Below are 23,331 nucleotides of genomic sequence, written 5' to 3' on the forward strand. Positions count from 1 at the left end.
GGATGGATCCGATCGTCGGCTTGCTTTACAACTTACCTTTTTGTGGAGCGGGCCCAGTGTCACCCCATGCAGTAGGTGTCACCCGGTGCGGCGGGCACCCCTCACACCTGCCTCGGAATGCCACTGGCCGTACTTATACCCACATGGACAATTTACAGCTCTTACTTCACTGATATTTTATGGACTTTATATATTCTCACTTTTATGCTGCACTTTACTGTTTCACATTTATTGAATGATTTATTGAACATTTTTTATATTTGATTTTTATATGCTACACTTGACTGTCCCGCTGATCAATTTTTTATTTATTTTTTTTTTTTTTGCTTTACAGTATATCAGATTGATTTTGCACTTTATTTTCACTCTACTGACATTCACTTATTTTAGCGCTGCACTTTGTATATATTTAAATCTAAATATATGTTCACTAAAAAAAAAAAAAATACTTCTGTGGAAAATAGTTCAGATCTGGTCAGATAACAATTATTTTATGCAGTGAATCCTCACCTATATTTCCATTGACGTCTTCTGGATGTAGTTGGTCCACTTTAAATGCCCAACGGCCGGTTACATTGACGTTGCTTGTAGAAGACAAATTGGCGACGGAGATTGTGAGGGATCCTGGGAGTGTGTAGTATCCGGTATAGTACCCGCTGTTTAGTCCAGCCTGTGGGGTTCAAATAAATGTTTTAAAGAATTGTCTATTACACTGAATTCATCTCTATATTAACTTTATTTACTTGGGCAAAAAAATCCATGTTCTAACCAGCAAAAAAAAAAACTGAAGCTTCTTTTTAAGCCTGAGCCTGTAAGTAACTTTTTAATTTTTTTTACCAAAATTTTTTTTTGGTACCAGTTTGTGCTGCTGAAGGAAATTTACTCAATTAGATCCGGAGTCTACCAGTGAGTGTCTCCCAGCAGCCAGCAGATCCCAGTAATTAGTTTCCACCTGATGCTGGATGTTGGGAGGGTATTTAGCTCCTCCTATACACATTTTTTTGTGTCTTTCCTTAATTTACAGGAAGTTTACTCAACTGTTTTTAAGCACTTTACCTATAAATGTTAGCATCCAGTTATATTCTGTGTATCTAGGAAAGAATCCAGGACTTTTTTTTTAAAGCAATCTACTGAGCTGGCCAGAACCAGCTCTTGAGGGAGTCTATTCCACATTTTCACAGCTCTCACTGTGAAGATGTTTTGGTCCACCAGTGAGTGTCTCCCAGCAGCCAGCAGATCCCAGTAATTAACTTCCACCTGATGCTGAATGTTGGGAGGGTATTTAGCTCCTCGTATACCCTATACACATTTTATTGTGTCTTTTCTTAATGTTCTCAGTAAGGAAATCTTTTTTTAATCATTAAAAATTAAAAAATGTATAATTCACAGGAAATTTACTCAACTGTGTTTAAGTGTTTAAGCCAGCAGATCCCAGTAATTAGTTTCCACCTGATGCTGGATGTTGGGAGGGTATTTAGCTCCTCCTATACACATTTTTTTGTGTCTTTCCTTAATTTACAGGAAGTTTACTCAACTGTGTTTAAGCACTTTACCTATAAATGTTAGTATCCAGTTATGTTCTATGTATCTAAGAAAGAATCCAGGACTTTTTAAAAGCAATCCACTGAGCTGGCCAGAACCAACTCTTGAGGGAGTCTATTCCACATATTCACAGCTCTCACTGTGAAGATGTTGTAGTTCCGGTGTCCACCAGTGAGTTTCTCCCAGCAGCCGGCAGATCCCAGTAATTAACTTTTACCTGATGCTGGATGTTGGGAGGGTATTTAGCTCCTTCTATACCCTATGCACATTTGATTGTGTCTTTCCTTAATGTGCTCAGTAAGGAAATATTTTTTTAATCATTAAAAATTAAAAAATGTATAATTCACAGGAAATTTACTCAACTGTGTTTAAGCACTTTGCCTATAAATGCTAGTATCCAGTTATATTCTGAGTATCTAAGAAAGAATCCAGGACTTTAATACAGCAATCCACTGAGCTGGCCAGAAACAACTCTTGAGGGAGTCTATTCCACATTTTCACAGCTCTCACTGTGAAGATGTTGTAGTTCCGGTGTCCACCAGTGAGTTTCTCCCAGCAGCCGGCAGATCCCAGTAATTAACTTTTACCTGATGCTGGATGTTGGGAGGGTATTTAGCTCCTTCTATACCCTATGCACATTTGATTGTGTCTTTCCTTAATGTGCTCAGTAAGGAAATATTTTTTTAATCATTAAAAATTAAAAAATGTATAATTCACAGGAAATTTACTCAACTGTGTTTAAGCACTTTGCCTATAAATGCTAGTATCCAGTTATATTCTGAGTATCTAAGAAAGAATCCAGGACTTTAATACAGCAATCCACTGAGCTGGCCAGAAACAACTCTTGAGGGAGTCTATTCCACATTTTCACAGCTCTCACTGTGAAGATGTTGTAGTTCCGGTGTCCACCAGTGAGTGTCTCCCAGCAGCCAGCAGATCCTAATAATTAGTTTCCAACTGATGCTGGATGTTGGGAGGGTATTTAGCTCCTCCTATACCCTATACACATTTTATCGTGTCTTTCCTTAATGCTCTCAGTAAGAAAATCATTAAAAATTAAAAAATGTATAATTCACAGACTAATTATTTTCTCACCAATGCCAAATGTCCATCCTAGTAAGAACGTGGTACTTGTTTGTGCCGCCGAAGGAAATTTACTCAACTGCATTCAAGCATTTTATTGTATCTTTTCTCAATATTCTCATTGAAGAATTTTTTGTTTAATCATTAAAAATTAAAAACTCACCAGGGCTACAGGTCCACCCTGGTAGGAACCATTTCCTTGCATACTCGGCCATTGAATATCTGCATAGTTGTACAGAAGGAAGGTCTGAGTGCCATCGGTGGTCAAAACAGCCTGGAATGTGTCCACCTGTAAATGCAGAAAATTATCATTTAGGGTCTAACTACATAGACAGCAGACATTATCAGTAGTCACAAAAAAAAAAGTTGTTGGAGCTATTTAAGAAAATTTTTTTTATGTTTGCTCCTTCACCTTGTTTGTTGAGGATCCAAAATACGCAACTCGGTGCCATGTGGCTACTAACACCCATTGAGCTGTGAAATTTACACCACGGAAGTAAGTCCTGATATCGGAGGTGGCCCGGGACAGAAGAGAGGGATCGGTGCTCTCACGGTAATATATATCACCCGCCAATCTATTATCTATATCAGACCAGAAGATAGCCAGGAACGGGTTTCCTAAAGCAACAGGAAGAGCTTGTGGTATATATTGATTGATTGATGAGCGGAATGATAACAGGCCATTATTATTCACCTGTGAAGGAGAAAATTGAGATTTTTTTTTTTTGCACCCACAGCAATATACAGTACATAATAAAACAGGATATAATAAGAACGAAGCCTCCTTTCAACACGGTACGAGTATTTTTTTTTTATATTTAGAAGCACGTTCTAGAAATTAGCTTGAGAATGTATGCATAAAAATTCAAGCAAGATGCTCACATAAAAATAGGAGTAGTTTCTTCCGAAAAGTGGGATTTCTCTAAACGAATATGTCATTGAAGATCCCCCATCATCTATCTTTGGATTGACAGTGTCGATAGCGGATCCATATGGGTAGAGAAGATCTAAAGAAAAGATAAAACGTCACTTTATGGAATACCAAAAAAATGTGCTAAAGTGATAACTATTGAGTCAGAAACGTCATTGTCTCACTTTCATACTCTGGCTTAAAGGTCATCTCCAGACAAATGGCTAAATACTCAAATAAAATGCATAAAGAGGAGCTTTTTTTTTTTGAAAGATTTTAAAATTTGTCCATCCAGTCCTGAAATTTATGGAATCTCAGGACTGGGAAGATTCATAGAATCTGTTGAAGCGGCTGAAGGGTAAGTGCCATGGTCAGAGGTCAGCAAGAGAGAATGTCACCAGCACACCGAGGATCACCAATATGGGTCCAAAAGTTTTAATGAACGATCACATAGTTACAGCAAGACAACGTTTCAGAGTCTCACAGGACCCCTTCATCAGGCATGTGATGATCAAGGGGTCAGTAGCTACAGCAGTAGGTCAGTTCCTACCAACCAGCTGGATAAGTGCAGCAGCAGGCCACCCTGGTGGATGACGTAGGCTCACCCAAGGTGAGGAGTCTAAGCACTAACCGGTGTTGACCAGAGCTCCTGATGGTGGAGATGGGTTTTGCTGTGTGTTAGTATCAGGTTTTGGTCCTCAAGATAGCCCCACCAGGAGGTGAGCAAGCAGATATAACAAGTAGGGATCAAGTAGGAGCGTAGTCAATAAACAAGCCAAAGGTTAGTTACACGTGGTCACAGGTTGGGATCAAGCAGAAGCATAGTCAAGTAACAAGCCGAAGGTCGGTAACGAGTGGTAGCAGAGGATGGCAGCAAGAGTGACAAGTACAGATGTTGGCTGGAGAGAACACAATAATTGGCGAAACAAAATGTGCCAAGACATGACTGGAGAGAGCACAATAATTGGGCAAACAAGACGTTCCGAGACATGACTGGAGAGAGCACAATAATTGGGCAAACAAGACTTGTTGAGACATGACTTGAGTCAGAAAGTTCATTGGAGGAGCAAAGAGTTCAAGGTTCACCAAAAAACAAAAGACAAGGCAGAAAATCTAAACAATCAGACAGGCAGATGTCTAGCATCTCAGGTGGCTCAGCAAGTAGAGACATCCCCAGACAGGACAGAGGTTGTAGGTTCAGACCTGGATCCTGACAGTAACATTCATCATAGATCACTTAGGAGCATCTCAGAGTTCCTCATGCCTAGTTTACAATACTATAAAAAAGTTATTTGTGAATTTTTGTTACCTGAAGACAGTATGAAAGGAGAGGTGATATTTGTGGAGCGTGTGGTGAAGGGTCCAGGTGTAGTGGTGGATGGCATGTTCGTTGAATTTTCATTTTCGGTAGAATTGTCTAGGAAGAAAAAAGAAAAGCTAAAATATATGGCGGCCTCCTAAGAGTCCTAACCCTCCTTTCATATTCTGGTTTTGGTAAAATGATCAAAGTTCAAATCAATATATATATGGAAATATTTTGCTAGCACACTGTAATTGCTTTGATGGCTGACCTAAATGTCACAGCAGAAGCCGATCTGCGAGTTCAGGTGAACAGATCTTCGCTGGTACCCACAGAGATCATTGGTCAGGGAGGAAGAACACAGTTGTGCCGAAGTTTCCACAGACACAGCTGTGTTGTGACAGAAGAAAGTGATCCATTGTGTGTCCCTGCAGAGCTGGGAACATGATCCATCACTTCCTCTTGCACGGCACCATCTAGTGCACACCAAGCGCATAGCTAGGGACACAGTTAACCCTTTGATCACCCTAGATGTTAACCCGGTGTCATTAGTACAGTGATCAGTGTATATTTTTAGCACTGATCACCGAATTAGTGTCACTGGTTCCCACAAAGTGTCAGTTAGTGTAAAAATCTGATATAAGTCGCTTATCGCCGCCTTTACCAGTATACAAAAAAATTAAAAAATTCCAGTCTATGTCCCATAGTTTGCAGACGCTATAACTTTTGTGCAAACTAATCAATATACACTTATTGGGATTTTTTTTTTACCAAAAATATGTAGCAGAATACATTTTGGCCTAAATTTATGAAGAAATTTGATTAGTTAATATTTATTTTAATGCCAAAGGATTAAACGCAGTGAATCCTCACCTATATCTCCATTGACGTCTTCTGGATGTAGTTGGTCCACTTTAAATGCCCAACGGCCGGTTACATTGACGTTGCTTGTAGATGATAAATCGGTGACGGAGATTGTGAGGGATCCTGGGAGTGTGTAGTAGCCTGTATTGTAGCCACTGTTCAGCCCAGCCTATGAGGTTCAAGAACATTTTTAAAGAGTTGGCTATGGTCACCCAAGTATGAAAATAAAATAAAGATTAAAAAGAACACGTTGCAAGATGCCTTCATGGTACCAATATTCAAATAATGTCAAGGCACAGCCATACTTTTGGTTTGCATCACCAATAGGAGGAACAATTTGTGCTCTTCAAAATGTAACTATTCATTTCAACTGTTCTCGTACCCAAAATGGCCTAACAACCCATATTTGAAATATATTTTAAAAATCTTCTTCCCAAATATATTGACCTATATTTGAAATGCTATAATTTTGGCCATATTCAATATATATATATATATATATATATTTTTTTTTTTTTTATTTTTTTTTTTTTTAAATTTATATATAAAAAAATATATATACGTATATACACTGTATGTTGAAATGCATACAGACTGCTGTATGCATTTTAGACTGCTGGTCTAAAGTTTATTGATGAAAGCGAGTGAAAAGTAGATGGGTATAAAGGCTATTACCCACATGGAAGAGAAATATATTTACAATATATTTAGAAATTTTTTTTTATGTATGTGACATATATTTACAATATATTGGCCTACGCTAATATATTTTAACTTGTATTCTAAAAAATGTAAATTTCAATATATTTTCTAAAGTCATATATTTAAAAATATATTTTTTTCAATATGTTGTTCATATTTTTTTTAACAGTAAAAAAAAGTCATTTTAACATTACATTCCAAAATTGTAGATTAAATGTATTTTCAAAGACATACATTTGAATATTTAGAAATATTTTTCATATTTTTTCAATATGCAAAAAATGTAATTCAACGTACAGTAATATTAATATATATATATATATATACACATATATATATATACATACATACATATATATATATATATATATATATATATATTTATTTATTTTTTTAGATATATTGCATACGGACAAAATTGTAGTATTTCAAATATATGTCATTAATATTTCAACGTACAGTAATATTAATATATATATATATATATATATATATATACATACATATATATATATATATATATATATGTATATATATTATATACATATATATTTATTTTTTATTTATTTTTTTAAATATATTGAATACGGACAAAATTGTAGTATTTCAAATATATGTCATTAATATTTCAACGTACAGTAATATTAATATATATATATTATACATATATATTTATTTTTTATTTTATTTTTTAAATATATTGAATACAGCCAAAATTGTAGTATTTCAAATATATGTCATTAATATTTGGGAAGAATATTTTAAAAATATATTTAAATATATTTTTCTTCCATGTGGGTAGGCTTGATGCGTTTCACACACCCAATGTGCTCAGTCATAAGGTCTAAGCAATTTGTGTGTTAAACATGTCAAGGCCTTTTTTCTTGATACCCATCTAATTTATGCATAAAAGCTTTATAAACAAAGCAATGGATCAATTACATGGCTTTGTTTATCAACAAAACAGTTGATCCCCATGTCATGGCTAACATGGTCAACAGCTGCTCCAATGATAAACAAAGCCATGTGATCACAGTTTTTAAATGTGTTTCTTTACAGTGCTTAGCTCATGAAATGATACTCCTTTGGAAGCCCTCAGTGAATTGTTAAACTTGTTGTTCAAGAATAAAGCAACAAACTCACCAATGCCAAAGGCACATTCCTGTAGGAACCATTCACAGAAATACTCGGCCACTGAAGATCTTCATAATTGTACAGAAGGAAGGTTTGATTACCATCAGTGCTCAGGACGGCCTGAAATGTGTTCACCTGTATTTACAGAAATTGATTTTTTAAGATTAATCATCCAAATAAAATATATTTAAGATTTGAAATGAGCCGTTGCTTTGCATTTTATAAAAAAAATGCATCATTGTAGTATCTTCACCTTGTGTGTTGAAGATCTAAAATAGGCAACCCGGTGCCACGTGGCTACAAACACCCACTGAGCTGTGAAATCCACGGCATGGAAGTAAGTCCTGATATCGGAGGTGGCCCGGGAGAGAAGTGCGGGATCGGTGCTCTCACGGTAATATATATCCCCCGCCAATGTATTATCTATATCAGACCAGAAGATGGCCAGGAACGGGTTTCCAAGTGCAACAGGAAGAGCTTGAGGTACGTATTGATTGATTGGTGAGACAAATGATAACAGACCGTTATTGTTCACCTGTGAAGTAGAAAGTTGAGAAGAAAATGGTTTTAGCCAGATTTTGTTGAGGAATAATACCTAATTATCAAAAAATGGGAACTGGATGTAAGATCTACGAAGAGAATTTGTAAGGGATAAATCTCATTTTGAAATGGCGGTTGTTTGAAAATTGAAAAAGTTTGTAGAAAGAGATTTTGTTTAGATACTATAAGTATACTCACATAGAAGTAGGAGTAATGTCTCCCAAATAGTGGGATGTCTCTGGAAGAATATATTGTTGGAGATCCTCCATCATCTATCTTTGGACCGATAATATCAATCGCGGATCCGTATGGGTAGAGAAGATCTGACCAAAAGAAGAATCATAACTTACTTCTCCGTCCAAGAAGATATCTACACTATATTCATGAATTTAGAAGCATAAATGAGCTAAAATAATACTCTATCCTCCCGTAAAGAAGGAGACTGTTTCTGGAAGGAAATATTATTGGAGCACCTCCATCATTTATCTTTGGACCAATATTATCAATCGCAGATCCGTATGGGTAGAGAAGATCTGACCGGAAGAAGAATCATAACCAGGAGCGGACTGACCATTTAGAAACTCGGGCAATGCCCGAGGGCCTAGGGTCAGTAGGGGGCCCCATGAGATGCCCCTGGTACCTTTTTCATAGGCTTTTTTGAGTTTGGGCAAGGACACAGGGGCCCCATGATCCCCTATTGCCCGGGGGCCCCATGAGTTTTCAGTCTGCCCCTGATCATAACTTACTTCTCCATCCAAGAAGATATCTACACTATATTTATGAACTTAGAAGTATAAATGAGCTAAAATAATACTCTAGCCTCCCATAAAGGAGCAGACTCTCTGGAAGGAAATATTATTGGAACACCTCCATCATTTATGTTTGGACCGATAATATCAATCAGAGATCGTATGGGTGGAGAAGATCTGATTGAAAGCAGAATCATAACTTACTTCTCCATCCATGAAGATATCTACACTATATTCATGAACTTAGATGCATAAATGTGCTAAAATAATACTCTAGCCTCCTGTAAAGGAGGTGACTGTCTCTGAAAGAAACTATTATTGGAACACCTCCATCATCTACCTTTGGACCGATAATATCAATCACAGGTCCATATGGGTGGAGAAGATCTGACCAAAAGAAGAATCATAACTTCCATCCAAAAATATACTGTATATAAATTATATCCAGAAGAATAAATGCGCCAACATAATAGTTTAGCCTCAACCTCCCACCTAGGTGGAGACCGTTGCCCAGAATCTATTGGAACAGCTGAAGAGTGGGATTCATTGCAGATCGTGAGTCCCTGAGAAGATCTCAGGATCCCGCCGTGCCTAGTTTACGCTACTTTAAAAGTAATTTGCAAATTTGTGTTACCTGAAGACAATACGAAAGGAGAGGTGATAGTTGTGGTGTGCGTAGTGAAGGGTCCATTTGTCGTTGTCCTTGGAATGTCGGTGGAATTTTCATTTACTGTAGAATTATCTAGGAAGAAAAACATGCCTCAACATTTGTGCATCTTCTGACCCACCTATTCCTTTCTGCGTTTGGTAAAATGGGCAAGGATCAAGAAAGACACACAACATGTCCTCTGAGAATATTTTGCAGATAGACTTTTGGATGCTAATTGAATTTTCTTTAGATATCATCATGACTATAATCACTTTGGTGGTGAAGCAAACAATGGCCATTTGTCTCATTTTAACTGAAAAACCCACATGGAAGAAAAATATATTTGAAATATATTTCAAAAATATTCTTCCCAAATATATTGACATATATTTTAAATGCTACAATTTTGATCATATTCAATATATATATATATATATATATATACATATACATACACTGCATGTTGAAATGCGTTTTTATATATTACAAAATATATGAAAGATATATATATACATTTATATATATATATATATATATATATATATATATACACTGAATGTTGAAATGCATTTTTATTACAAAATATATGAAAAATATACTGTATGTCTTTAAAAATACAAAGCTACATTTTTGGAGTGCATTTACAAATATGTGTTAAAATTACTTTTTTTATATGTTAAAAAAAAATCTGAAGAGTATATTGAGAAAATAAATATTTTTAAATACACTGTATGTCTTTAAAAATACACTGAATCTACATTTTTCGAATGCATTTACAAATATATGTTAAAATTACTTTTTTATATGTTAAAAAAAAATCTGAAGAATATATTTTTCATATATTTTGTAATATATAAAAACGCATTTCAACATGCAGTATATATATAGATATATATATATATATCTATATATATATAGATATATATATCTATATATATATACTGTATATATGTATTGAAATATATTTTGAGGGGGCGTGTCCAAGATGGAGCCGGGTGCGGACGCTTCTCCCTGAGCTCCGGCACCCTGACCTTCTATCCGCTGCCATCCAGGGTGCAGTGGCCATTTACAGCTGCTCCCTACTTGCCTGGACCTCATCTGACACCCGAGGAGGGGTGTGCTGGTGTTCTGCCCTCTTTCCGAGCATCTGGGGCGCAGGACGATTTGAGGCCTACCGCGGCGTGTGAAGCCGCGGTGTTTCCTAAATCCGTGGCCGAGCGGATCACCGCCGTGGACGGACCGCCGCACAGCCGGATCCCTGGCCTGTATATCCATCCCTGGCATTAAGGTCAGTCCTTGGGATAGGTGGGGGGGACCCCCCTGGGCCTCCTGGTGGCCCTGTGGACTGTAACATATCCCTGCAGGACCCTAGTGTACCCCAGGGATCTGAACTGATGCAGCAGCTGCACTGGATGGATTTGTCCATAACCCTCACCACAAGTAGATAAAGCAGGGGTATAGGGAGTACCTTTTGGCAGCCTCTATACAGTTTACACACCCGGCCCAGTGATTATAACCATCTACATTTCACTGGCTACAGCATCATGTGAATCTTCTGTGAACACCTCCCCGGTGGGGGACGCGCACACGTGCTAGGGGGAAAATGCCAGAGTCACCTCCCTGTGCCGTGCCACCGTGACAATTTCCTCGGTCATTAGGCTTCTGCACCTTGACGTATCACTTCAATAATCTGACAACGTTTTGGAGTCCTGTGGACTATTCCCAGCAATGCATCGCACTCCCCGCACTAAACCCAAACATCGGGCCCAACAGCACTCCCCTTCACGGGGCCACGTCGCTAAGCTGATACCTAGCCCGCCTGAGCCAGATGACAATACCCAGCTTCCAGGTGACCCTGAGTCAGATGGTGATAGTCAGCGGCAATTTCCATCAGGGATGGCAGATTCTTTGGAACACAATCCCGAAGCCCTGCTACACAAATTCCGTGCTATAGTGCGAGAGGAGATTACAACGGCCTCGCGTAAATTGTCTTCTGATTTGGCAAAAGGCCTAAAGGAGTTGGGCCTCCGTGCCCATCAATTGGAGCAACGTATGGATCTGGCGACTACAGTCTTGGAAGGTCATGAACAGGAAGTTGAAGACCTGCATGCTGAACTGGATTCTTTAAAAGATAAGCTGGAGGATGCCGAGAATAGAGCACGCAGGGATAACGTCCGCATCCGTGGAATCCTGGAGGCAGTCACCGATTTACAGGGTACTGCCACTGCTCTTTTCCAGGAATTGGCTCCTGAGATTCCCATGGAGCGCCTGGAGTTCGACCGTATTCATAGAGCTTTAGCACCCAAGCCCATGGAGGGGCCTCCCAGAGACATTATTATTAAATTCCACTATTACCGCACTAAAGAATGTCTACTGCAGGCGGCTCGGAATCGTTCGGTTCTGGAATTTCAGGGTCACTCTGTTCAACTGTTTGCGGATTTATCCCCAGTCACGATTGCCAAACGTCATACCTTAAAACCCTATCTTAAAATTCTTCAATCGGCTGCTATAAAGTACAGATGGGGTTTCCCTTTCAAGCTCTTATTCTCCTTCCAAGGTCGCCAATTCCAGGCCTCTTCACCAGCGGATCTTCGGCGTCATTTCAGGGAGCTTAAACTGGAACTGCCACAATCCCAGGGTGAGGAGATTCCTCTCCCTACGAATCTTCAAAATTCCCAGCTTTCGTGTAAATCTCCCAGTCAAACTGGCCCACAGGCACTCCAATCTCTACGGGCCCAACGTTTTCAGGAAGTTTCCGCAACTTGATGTTTAGAGACTGGTTGTTAATATACAGCTTAGTCCTATGTGGATTTTTTTTCTGCCACCTTCTGGACTTGATTTTGGATATGCTCAGGGATTCTGTATCTTTGTGTATTTTACCTCCTCTATTCTAGGGTAGAGGTTTCTTTTCACTGCCCTGACTGGTTGAGATCTCTATAGTCTTGCAGGTTTCGAGTTGTTTAGTTATGGGTGTATTAGCCTCAGTTGTTTATATAATGTTTTTGTATTTTATATTTAAGCCGAGTTGTTCCGGTGGAAGGTTGTGTCCCCCACCGAGCTGGTTAGCGGTATGGTCTTTTGTCCCGCCCGCTACCTAGCCTTTCTGTGGGTGTTTTACCCACACTGGATAATTATATTGTTTGAATCAATCTCCATGTTACACAGGTATCTTACGTGTATATCAGATGTCTTCATGTCTTTTCTTTTCTTTTCCGTCTCTTTCTCTTTGTCCTTTGTCATGTGTGTTTTGTGTTTTTGTATATTTTTTTCCAGGGCTCCTGGGGATCGTGGTGGATTTACTCTTCCTTTTTTTAAATCACCATGTCGTTGAACTGGTTATCACTGAATGTCCAGGGGATGAACTCTCCACAGAAACGGGTAAAGATATTTAAGTTTCTCCGGGCTCGCCAAGTTGACATTGCTTGTTTGCAGGAAACTCACTTTTCCACTAATTCTGCCCCAAAATATTTTGATGCACGTTACCCTCAGATATTTCAAGCTAATGGCCCTACTAAACAGAGAGGTGTATTGGTCGCCTTTCATAGCAAAACTCCATTTGTCTGTGTGAGGCGTATTGCTGATCCCAATGGCAGGTACCTTCTGCTCCAGGGCACGATTCATGGAATAGATGTTACTATACTATCCTACTACGCTCCTAACGTTAACCCTGGGCCTTTTCTGTCACACTTATGTTCTCTTCTGGCTACACACCAAAGGGGCACGCTTTTGATGGCAGGGGATTCAAATCTAGTACTAAACCCTGCATTAGATAAATATCCAGCAGAGAGCTCTGACCCTTCCGCATCAGCGAAGTCCTTTGTACGCCTGTTAAATACCCATGATTTGGTAGATTTGTGGCGTGAATTTCATCCTCGGGGGAAAGATTACACTCATTATTCATATCCTCATCATTCTCATTCCAGAATTGACCATGCATTCGTTTCCCGTAAACATCTCCCTTTGGTTCGCTCTATTTCAATTTTAACGGTTCCATGGTCAGATCATGAGCCTATTTTGGTAGTCTGCCGATCTCTCCTATGCCGGCCGGCCTCCTCATCGTGGATAATGAATGATTCCTTGCTTTCGTTGAAGGAGATTCAGGCGGAGCTACATCGCAAGTCTCAGGAATATTTTCAATTAAATTCGGGTTCTGTCTCTTCTTCGGTAACATTATGGGAAGCATACAAAGCGGTTCTTAGGGGTCATATTATCCACATAGCTTCGAGGCGAAAAAAGGAAAGACAGTTTAAACAACTTCAGTTGGAATCAAAGTTAGCTTCTGCTTCGGCCCAATTTAAACAGTCACCTTCCCCGTCGAATCGTAGACTGTTGGATCAGGCTCGTTTAGAATTGGATCTGTGCTTAACAGATGAGGCTGAGCGCTCTTTACGTTGGACTCGCCAGAAATGGTACAGCAAAGCAAACAAACCAGACTCTATGTTGGCCCGTAGATTACGTTCTTTCGCGCAACATCCCAAACCGATATCTCTACGCACTCGCCACAATACCCTTACGAGCAATCCTGTAGCGGTCTTGGAGGAGTTCCGGCACCGACTAGCTAAACTCTACTCTGATCCCACTCAGGCTGACCCTCAGTCCATTTCTGACTTTTTAGCACGTCTACCCTTGCCTACTTTAACGCCGGCCCACAAGGATTTAATGGACCGTAATATCCAAATATCTGAGGTTTTGCAATGCATAGCAGACCTGAAAACGGGCAAACGTCCAGGTCCTGACGGCTATACGGCGCTTTACTATAAGAAATTAGCTGACGTGCTCGCTCCCCACCTTGCCGCTATGTTTAACGCGGTGAAGGGAGGTTCGTATTTTTCCTCGGACTCCTTAACTGCTAATGTGGTTATGATCCCTAAACCGGATCGAGATCACTCCTCTTGGGCGAATTATAGGCCTATTTCTCTTATCAATATCGACATGAAGATTCTTACTAAGATTTTGGCTAATCGATTGAATTCCTTTCTTTCTCGTTTGATCAAAAAGGACCAGGTGGGATTTGTTCCCCACAGGCAGGCTGGAGATGCTATCAGACGTATTTTACAATTACAACATTTGGCTCATACTCGTAAACTTGAGATGATGCTCTTATCTTTAGACATCAATAAGGCCTTCGATACTTTATCCTGGCCGTATCTTTTATCGGTCCTTCATCGTTTTGGCTTCGGCCCTTCCTTTCTACGCTGGATCTCTTCACTATACACATCTCCTCAAGCGAAGCTTAGATACTACGGATTCGAGTCTTCTACGTTCTCGGTTGCCAGAGGCACTAGACAAGGCTGCCCGCTTTCCCCTTTACTTTTTATCTTAGCCTTGGAACCGTTGGCCGAAGCCATCCGTTTACATCCTGATATTAAGGGGATTGAAGTGGCCGCCTCCCAACATAAATTGTCTTTGTTTGCAGATGATATATTATTGTCAATCTCGAACCCGGGGATTACTCTGCCTAATTTGCTCGCAGTCCTCGATTCCTTTGCAGCCCTTTCAGGTTTACATGCCAATTATTTGAAAGAAATCTTGCGAGCCAAGTAATAAAAAATTCCTATTGTTGGATCGCAAACTTCTAGCACATAACTACCAATGTGAAAAAAGCGTGAAATAAAAATGTAGTATTGCGCTCACAACCTTCCAATCTATATGTCTAGACAAATAAAAAATGTGTATATGATATACATAAATGACTGCATTTGTGAATCTATAAAAATCCACTCACATAAGTAAAATTAAAAAACAGTGAACAGTTAATAAAAAAGAAATGATATAGTAATATAGTATAGTGATAATGTCCCACAGAGAAATAAGTGACTTTGTGCTGAAAAAATCTTCAGTATCTTTAAATAGGTGACTGCTTGTGCCTCCTCCCTCAAGTGAAGATGTGCGCTCACCTCATAGATAGCCTGCAATTAGGCTATTAAAGCTTGCGGTTCACCTCCTTGGAACCTACTTGTTTAGGAACTGCTGTTGATAAGATAACCATGAAATGCGACATGTGCTGTAGAAAAATATCCTCTCACTGGGTGCCACTCCACTGTCTTCTTATTTCCATGCGGTTCTCCATATATAAGAAAAATCCTGACATGGTGCTTTATCGTTTTTAAAAGCTTTAATGTGAAGCTGACAGGTGGCACTCACATAAATCGTATAGTGGTAGTACAGCTGTCATCAGGGGGATTTGATTCAAATCCCCCTGATGAAGCCACGTGATTGGTGGCGTAACGCGTAGGGGTGGGACTGTTCACGTCACTCGGAGGGAGTCAGTCCGGCCATCGGACCACGAGCGCATAGCTCCGACAGTCAGCGGAGGTCTGAGACAGCTGTACTACCACTATACGATTTATGTGAGTGCCACCTGTCAGCTTCACATTAAAGCTTTTAAAAACGATAAAGCACCATGTCAGGATTTTTCTTATATATGGAGAACCGCATGGAAATAAGAAGACAGTGGAGTGGCACCCAGTGAGAGGATATTTTTCTACAGCACATGTCGCATTTCATGGTTATCTTATCAACAGCAGTTCCTAAACAAGTAGGTTCCAAGGAGGTAAACCGCAAGCTTTAATAGCCTAATTGCAGGCTATCTATGAGGTGAGCGCACATCTTCACTTGAGGGAGGAGGCACAAGCAGTCACCTATTTAAAGATACTGAAGATTTTTTCAGCACAAAGTCACTTATTTCTCTGTGGGACATTATCACTATACTATATTACTATATCATTTCTTTTTTATTAACTGTTCACTGTTTTTTAATTTTACTTATGTGAGTGGATTTTTATAGATTCACAAATGCAGTCATTTATGTATATCATATACACATTTTTTATTTGTCTAGACATATAGATTGGAAGGTTGTGAGCGCAATACTACAGGTTTACATGCCAACCCAGCAAAATCAAGAGCTATGTCAGTTACCCTCTCACCATCACTTTTGGTTACTCTGAAGCAAACGTTCCCCTTTCAATGGCTTTCGGCATTACCGTATTTAGGAATTAAGCTTACCCCGTCTTATGATGGACTGTATCAGGCTAATTTTCCTACTGTTTTTCATGAGCTGACTGAGTTATTGTCCTCTTGGTCTCATTTTCCGCTTTCATGGTTCGGCAGAATTAATGCAATCCGTATGACCTATCTCCCAAAACTACTTTACCTATTTCGTGTTTTGCCAGTTCCAGTACCTTCGCATATATTGCGCATCCATCAGCGAAAACTTTTGTCTTTTATCTGGAGCTCCTCTCGACCCAGAATCAGCAAACATATCTTATTCGCGCGACGGAGTGCGGGCGGGTTGTCGGTTCCGAATCTCCAGTCCTATTATTTGGCGGCTAATATTGCCCCCTTGGCTCATGTTCATGCATCTCATCACTTCCCTCTGTGGGCTGTTGTAGATATGATGGACTCTCATCCAATACCGCTCTCCTCTTTGCCCTGGCTTCCTCCTTCTAAACGTCCGTCTACCCTTAGTCCAACGCTGACGTTATCGCTACGTCTTTGGGATTCTATCAAATACTCCGCTGGCCTTATCTCTCCTCACCTGCCGCTGTTACGTCTATTACATAATCCATTATTCCCTCCGGGTAGGGATAATCCTAGACAGTTTGCATGGTGGCAGGCGCATGGCTTTTATGACGTTCATTCACTTCTATCTCCCACTAGAATAATTACCTTTGACGCTCTGCGCTCTTCTTATAATATCCCTCTTCGAGAACATTTTGGTTACCTTCAACTTTATCATTTCCTAAAAACACTGATACGTACACATTCGGGACCTTATCGTCTGTCCCCCTTTGAAAGCCAGTGCAGACATAGACCTCATGCCCCGGGTTTGATCTCTTTGATTTATTCTTCCATTATATCTTATAGAACCCCTCCGGTTCGTTCTTACCATCAGCGTTGGCAGTCTGAATTAGGGGGGACCCTGGATCAACAGGACTGGCAGAACATGACCCAAGCAATCTCTAAATGTTCTAGGAATGTCATTATCCTTGAGAATGCCTACAAAATTTTATACCGATGGTATTATACGCCTGCTCGCCTAGCTAGTTTTATCCCTACATATTCCCCAGTCTGTTTTCGGGGTTGCCAGCAAATGGGCACCATGGCCCACATATGGTGGACTTGCCCTAAAGTAAGCAGATTATGGATTAGGGTGTATGCCCTTCTCCGCACTATCCTTCACACAGACATCAAGCGTAATCCGTATGAAGCACTTTTATTTAAACCATTGGAGGGTCTTCTCCGTTCTGAACGGCAGCTGGCATCACACTTATTTATGGCAACTAAAATGACAATTGTAAGGGCTTGGAAGACTCCTGTCCTTAGTTTTGAGGCTGTCAAAAACCGGATGAATTTTATCATGGTTAATGAAAAATTGACAGCCATATTGTTAGATACCCATACAAAATTTTTGCAAATATGGCGTCCCTGGTTGGATGTGGCTCAACCCTCGAGATTCGACCAATCTCTCCTGTCGATATGAGGATGGATTTTGCCGTGATCCCCTTGGAGCCCCAACTTCTCCCCCTTTTTTTTTTTTTTTTTTAGTGGTGTCGTTGTTGTTTGTGATGTCCGTGTCTCTCTATTGCATGTCTTTTCCTTTCCTGCTGTTCAATTTGTCCTTAAATGCATTTCACAGATTGTGCTTGTTGTTTTTGGCGCTACATCCGCAATACTTTCTCTAGGTTATGAATATGAATAATTTTTTGGAGAGGCCTCTTCTTGGGCCTCCCATGTTTTATATAATGTTGATGTAGCTAAAATTCACTCTGGAGTTTACATTACCAGGGACCCACAAAGGTTTGTTAATCATTCCCTTATAACCCCTTCCCTCACCTATTCCTACAAGGCTTCTAAGTTAATTCTTCAGCTTATGTCTCTATTGATGCATGCCTTGAATAAGTTCTTCGTCATTTAATATGATCCATAATTGTTGGTCCTTGAATTTATGCTCTGAATGTCTGTCTATTTTTTGCTTACTATTCAATAAAGCTCTTTGTAAAAGAAATATATTTTGAAATATATATTTGAAAGTGTATCTTTAGAGATATTTTTCATATTTTTTAATATATAAAAAACGTATTTCAACATACAGTAATATATATATTAAATATATATTATATATTTTTTAAATATATTGAATATGGCCAAAATTGTAGTATTTCAAATATATGTCAATATATTTGGGAAGAATATTTTTAAAATATATTTCAGATATTCTTCCATGTGGGAAAGATCATTCAAATGTAAAACCCATACCAAAAGTAACTTAAAGTAAACTCTGTATGTTCACAGAAAAAAAAAAAATAATAATAATAAACAACTTTCTGTTGAAAATAGTTATATCAGGTCTGGTCAGATAATATTTTTTTTTATTATCACAGGGGTAAATGTAGTGGATCCTCACCTATATCTCCATTGACATCTTCTGGATGTAGTTGGTCCACTTTGAACGCCCAACGGCCGGTGACATTGACGTTGCTTGTAGATGATAAATTGACGACTGAGAGTGTGAGGGATCCTGGGAGTGTGTAGTACCCTGTATCATATCCGCTGTTCAGCCCAGCCTATGGGGTTCAAGAACATTTTAAAAGAATTGTTTCCGCAAATTACACTGAAAACATCGCTGTATAAACTTTATTTATTGATAATTAGGTAAAAACGTTCATGTTTGAGTGAGCAAAGTGACCTTTTATCGCAGGTACTGTTCAACCCAGCCTACATAATTCAAGAATATTTTTTTTTATTTTCTATGCAAATTACAATGTAATTATCACTGTATAATTTTTTTTTTATTAATAGCCAAGAAAGGCAAAAAGTTATTTTTTTTTCAGACATAAAAGGGACTGTACGTAAACAAAATACATCTTAAGTAGAACACATTGTAAGCTACATTTATGGTTTATGTGATATGTGTTCCTTAAATGGTTAACTATTTAAATTAAAAAAAATTCATCATAAATACAACACATTGTAAGATGTGTCTATGGTGCAGATATTAATTTAATGTTGTCTAACCATCCTCCAACTCCTTTGGTTACCAATCCAGTTAAACCCAAAAACTGATCCATGTACGGGCAGCTTTAGTCTCGGTTCACACTACTGATACCTGAAAGTCGCGCGGCTCACAGTGCGAATTTGCCGGGCGACCTGAGTGCGACTTTGAAGCGACTTTGAAGCAACTTTCAGGGAATGCTGGGTAATCTTCCTGTAATGTCGGATCCAAATCACATGAATATAGATGACGGTCCGACTTGTAGGCGACTTCCATTAACTGCTTCCGCACTGCCCTATAGCAGAAATACTGCTACAGGGCCGCACGGGTGCGCAAAATCACACACACATACATATATGTGTGTGTGTGTATGTGTGTGTGTGTGTGTGATTTTGCAACCACACCATATATTTAAAAATCTAAAACATTTTTAGATGTTCAAAAATATCTGCTACAGGGCGGCACGGGTGCACAAAATCACACACACACACACATACATATATGTGTGTGTGTGTGTGATTTTGCAACCGCACCACATATTTAAAAATCTAAAACATTTTTAGATGTTCAAAAATATCTGGAAAATATATTTAAAAAAATATATTTTTAAATATATGCCTTTTGAAAATATATTTGAATTTACATTTTTGGAATACATGTGAAAATACATTTGAGTAGGCCAATATATTGTAAATATATGTCGTATATATAATTTTTTTTCTAAATATATTGGAAATATATTTCTCTTCTGTGCGGGTGCTAACATGGGTATACCATGGGATACCTGTCCAGAGGTGGACTGACCATTTGGAAACACGGGCACTGCTTGAGGGTCCGGGGTCAGTAGGGGGCCCCGTGAGATGCCCCTGGTAACTTTTTCATAGGCTTTTTTGAGTTTGGGCAAGGACACAGGGGCCCCATGATCCCCTATTGCCTGGTTAGCCCCATGTACCCCTCTACTATAAACATCTGTTTGCACTAATAAGATTTGGTGGAACAGTAGGCAGCCTGGACCTACACTTCAGATTTCCATGCAACCCTGATTTTTTTGAATATTAACCACTTCCAGTCCGGACACTTTCCCCCCCTTCCTGTCCAGGGCAATTTTCAGCTTTCAGCGCTATCACACTTTGAATAACAATTGCACGGTCATGCAACACTGTACCCAAATGAATTTTTTACCATTTTTTGAGACAGATAAAGCTTTATTTTGGTGGTATTTATTCACCGCTGGGATTTTTATTTTTTTTGCTATGTAAATGAAAAAGTCCAAAAATTTTGAAAAAAAGTGTTTTTTTAATAAAATTTTGAAAATAAATAATATTTCATCATAAATCTTGGCCAAAATTTATTCTGTTATCTTTTTAGTAAAATAAAAAATCCAAATTAGTTTATAACCAAAAATTATAATTTTTAAACATTTTTTTTTACATTTTTATTTAATTTTTTTATATTAATATTTTTTTTTATTTATTTTTTTACATACTGTCACCCTAGCATTACAGTGTCACCATGGTGACACTGTACTACTTGTGGGGGGTGATGAAGGTTTTTTTTTTTTTTTTTACACTGATTGCTTTTACACCCATATAAGATGTAAAAGCAATCATTTCTCTTTTTCTCTGTCTGCATTCTTGCAGTCATTGGAGAAGTACTGAGTAAGCTGTGATTGGTCACAGCTTGTCATATGGTACAGGCTTTTGTGAATAGCCTTGTACCATGTGACCCCTGTGATCATTCACAGATTTCACATGTAGTAAGCAATGATGTCACAAGTGACATCTTGCTTACTACTTTGCATGTGATCACTGATTGGCCAATCAGTGATCACATGATCGGGACCTCGTACAGAGGTCCCATCCGACGATTGATGTTTCATTGTGTCCGGAGGACACAGCGGGCACCGGATCGCGGTGCTGCGCTCTCCCAGGGAGCGCACACAAGCAGGGTGCGGGGAGGCCGTTTATAAACGGCCACACACCCCTGCACTGCCACCGTCCGGCCGTTTATATAGAACGGACGGTCGGGAAGTGGTTAAAAAAGCAATGAACTGTTTACATGGCTTTGTTTTTCAACAAAGCCATTGATCACCTTGTCTTGGCTAGCATGGTTACCGGTTGCTTCAATGATAAACACAGCCATGTGATTACATCTCGTAAATGAGTTTTTTCACAGTTCTTATCTCATTAAAAGATACTTTTTTGATATCCCTTCAATTCAAAAACTTGTAGCAGTAGGAATAAAGTGATCTGCTTACCAAGGCCAAAGGTCCATAAGGGTAGAAACCAGAGCCATAAATACCTGGCCACTGGATATCATCATAATTGTACAGAAGGAAGGTCTGATCGCCATCGGTGCTCAGGACGGCCTGAAATGTGTTCACCTGTAAATACAACAAATAAATGTTCACTATTAAACCTGTGAAAGACATTTTTTTTTTTTATCCGAACAACTTTTATTGTCAAGAATAATAGAGAAAATGGAACAATACTTACAGAATCCACAACCACATCACTGCAACAGCACATAAATAGAACACCGTGGATACGCAGATCCCATAATAAACAGCATAACAGAAATGGTAATCAAACAAAACGAAGACCACAAGGATCCAAAACTTTTTTGATAACATCTTGCTTTTTCCTTCCCGACCAGATGCAAACAGAAATGGGGGAAAAGAACAAAGCCCAAAATATGCCTCCAAACAAAAAAAAAAACACGTCAACAACAACCCTTGGTTCACCCAAGACGTCCCACCAAAAAGAATGGGAGATGATGCACATGAACTCCCCCAGGGGGAGGAGTGGAGCCACGCACCTGAAATAAAATATCACACCTGCAAAAGTCGGTCCACTATCAATTGAGGAGGGGCAAGCCCAGGTGTATCCAGCCAATCTACTGTGAAGAAAAAAGCAACCGAATGCCTGAGCTCCTGCGCTGGACAATGGACTCCATTGGACTCCACTGGACTCCACTGGACTCCGTTGAGGGCAAGCCCTGCTGCCCTCAACGGACAGGAAAATCCAAGGAGAACTGTATATAAAAAGACAAAAAGAGGGCGCACAGGCCTCCGATATTGCTTGATGTACCAAATAAACCCCTCCTCCCCTTTTTTCCCCTCTATGTCTCTGCCCAATGGGCCAACACACACCACATGGTCCCTAGCCCATTTAAAAGAGGACACAGGCTGTGTAGACACTGGCTCTGAGGAAGACCTAGAACCTCGGAAACGCATCAGCCACCAGCTATCCAGAGGTCTACAGTCCCCCACCAGACTACCTTCAGGGCTTTTGGACCAGATTGCATCCAATATTGCTTAATGTACCAAATAAACCCCCCCTCCCCCTTTTTTCCCCCCTATGTCTCCGGGACCTACCACCACACACCACATGGTCCCTAGCCCATTTAAGAGAGGACACAGGCTGTGTAGACACTGGCTCTGAGGAAGAGGTACAACCTCGAAAAAAGCGTCAGCCACCAGCTATCCAGAGGTCTACAGTCGCCCACCAGACTACCTTCAGGGGATTTTGGACCACATTGCATCCCTTGTGACGTGCTTTCCATTTGATTTTATTTCTCTTGTGAGTATTTTACTTTTTATCAATAAATCTCATCTTTAAAGGAATGCACTAGGCCCGTGCGCCCTCTTTTTGTCTCTTTATATACAGTATCCAGCCAACCCTGCCATACCTGCCGGAACGTGCGATAAGCATTGCGATGTTGGTACGTGAGTTTCTCCCGCAAGAGTAAAGAAGTAACATAATCAGGGGCGGACTGACAACTCATGGGGCCCCCGGGCAATAGGGGATCATGGGGCCCCTGTGTCCTTGCCCAAACTCAAAAAAGTCTATGAAAAAGGTA

General features: G+C 39.5%; 1 protein-coding gene across 1 annotated transcript in view; it reads right to left on the minus strand.

Moving 5' to 3' along the window:
- LOC149432291 (uncharacterized) overlaps positions 1-23,183 on the minus strand; it is a 46,367-nt gene extending 23,184 nt beyond the window's left edge. Inside the window, exons 1-14 of the mRNA XM_089665292.1 lie at positions 23,161-23,183; positions 21,966-21,984; positions 21,728-21,853; positions 18,883-19,042; positions 9,459-9,566; positions 8,274-8,398; positions 7,789-8,070; positions 7,545-7,670; positions 5,709-5,868; positions 4,845-4,952; positions 3,508-3,632; positions 3,038-3,319; positions 2,789-2,914; positions 511-670 (exon numbers count right to left, since the gene is read on the minus strand). Of these exons, the coding sequence (XP_089521418.1) occupies positions 511-670; positions 2,789-2,914; positions 3,038-3,319; positions 3,508-3,632; positions 4,845-4,952; positions 5,709-5,868; positions 7,545-7,670; positions 7,789-8,070; positions 8,274-8,398; positions 9,459-9,566; positions 18,883-19,042; positions 21,728-21,853; positions 21,966-21,984; positions 23,161-23,183 (1,930 nt within the window). The remainder of the gene's footprint in view (positions 1-510; positions 671-2,788; positions 2,915-3,037; positions 3,320-3,507; positions 3,633-4,844; positions 4,953-5,708; positions 5,869-7,544; positions 7,671-7,788; positions 8,071-8,273; positions 8,399-9,458; positions 9,567-18,882; positions 19,043-21,727; positions 21,854-21,965; positions 21,985-23,160) is intronic.
- Positions 23,184-23,331: the final 148 nt, after the last annotated feature.

This window comes from Staurois parvus, unplaced genomic scaffold (genome assembly GCF_062004578.1).
Source record: "Staurois parvus isolate SC_StPar_1 unplaced genomic scaffold, SC_StPar_1.0 ptg002174l, whole genome shotgun sequence".
Lineage (NCBI taxonomy): Eukaryota > Metazoa > Chordata > Amphibia > Anura > Ranidae > Staurois > Staurois parvus.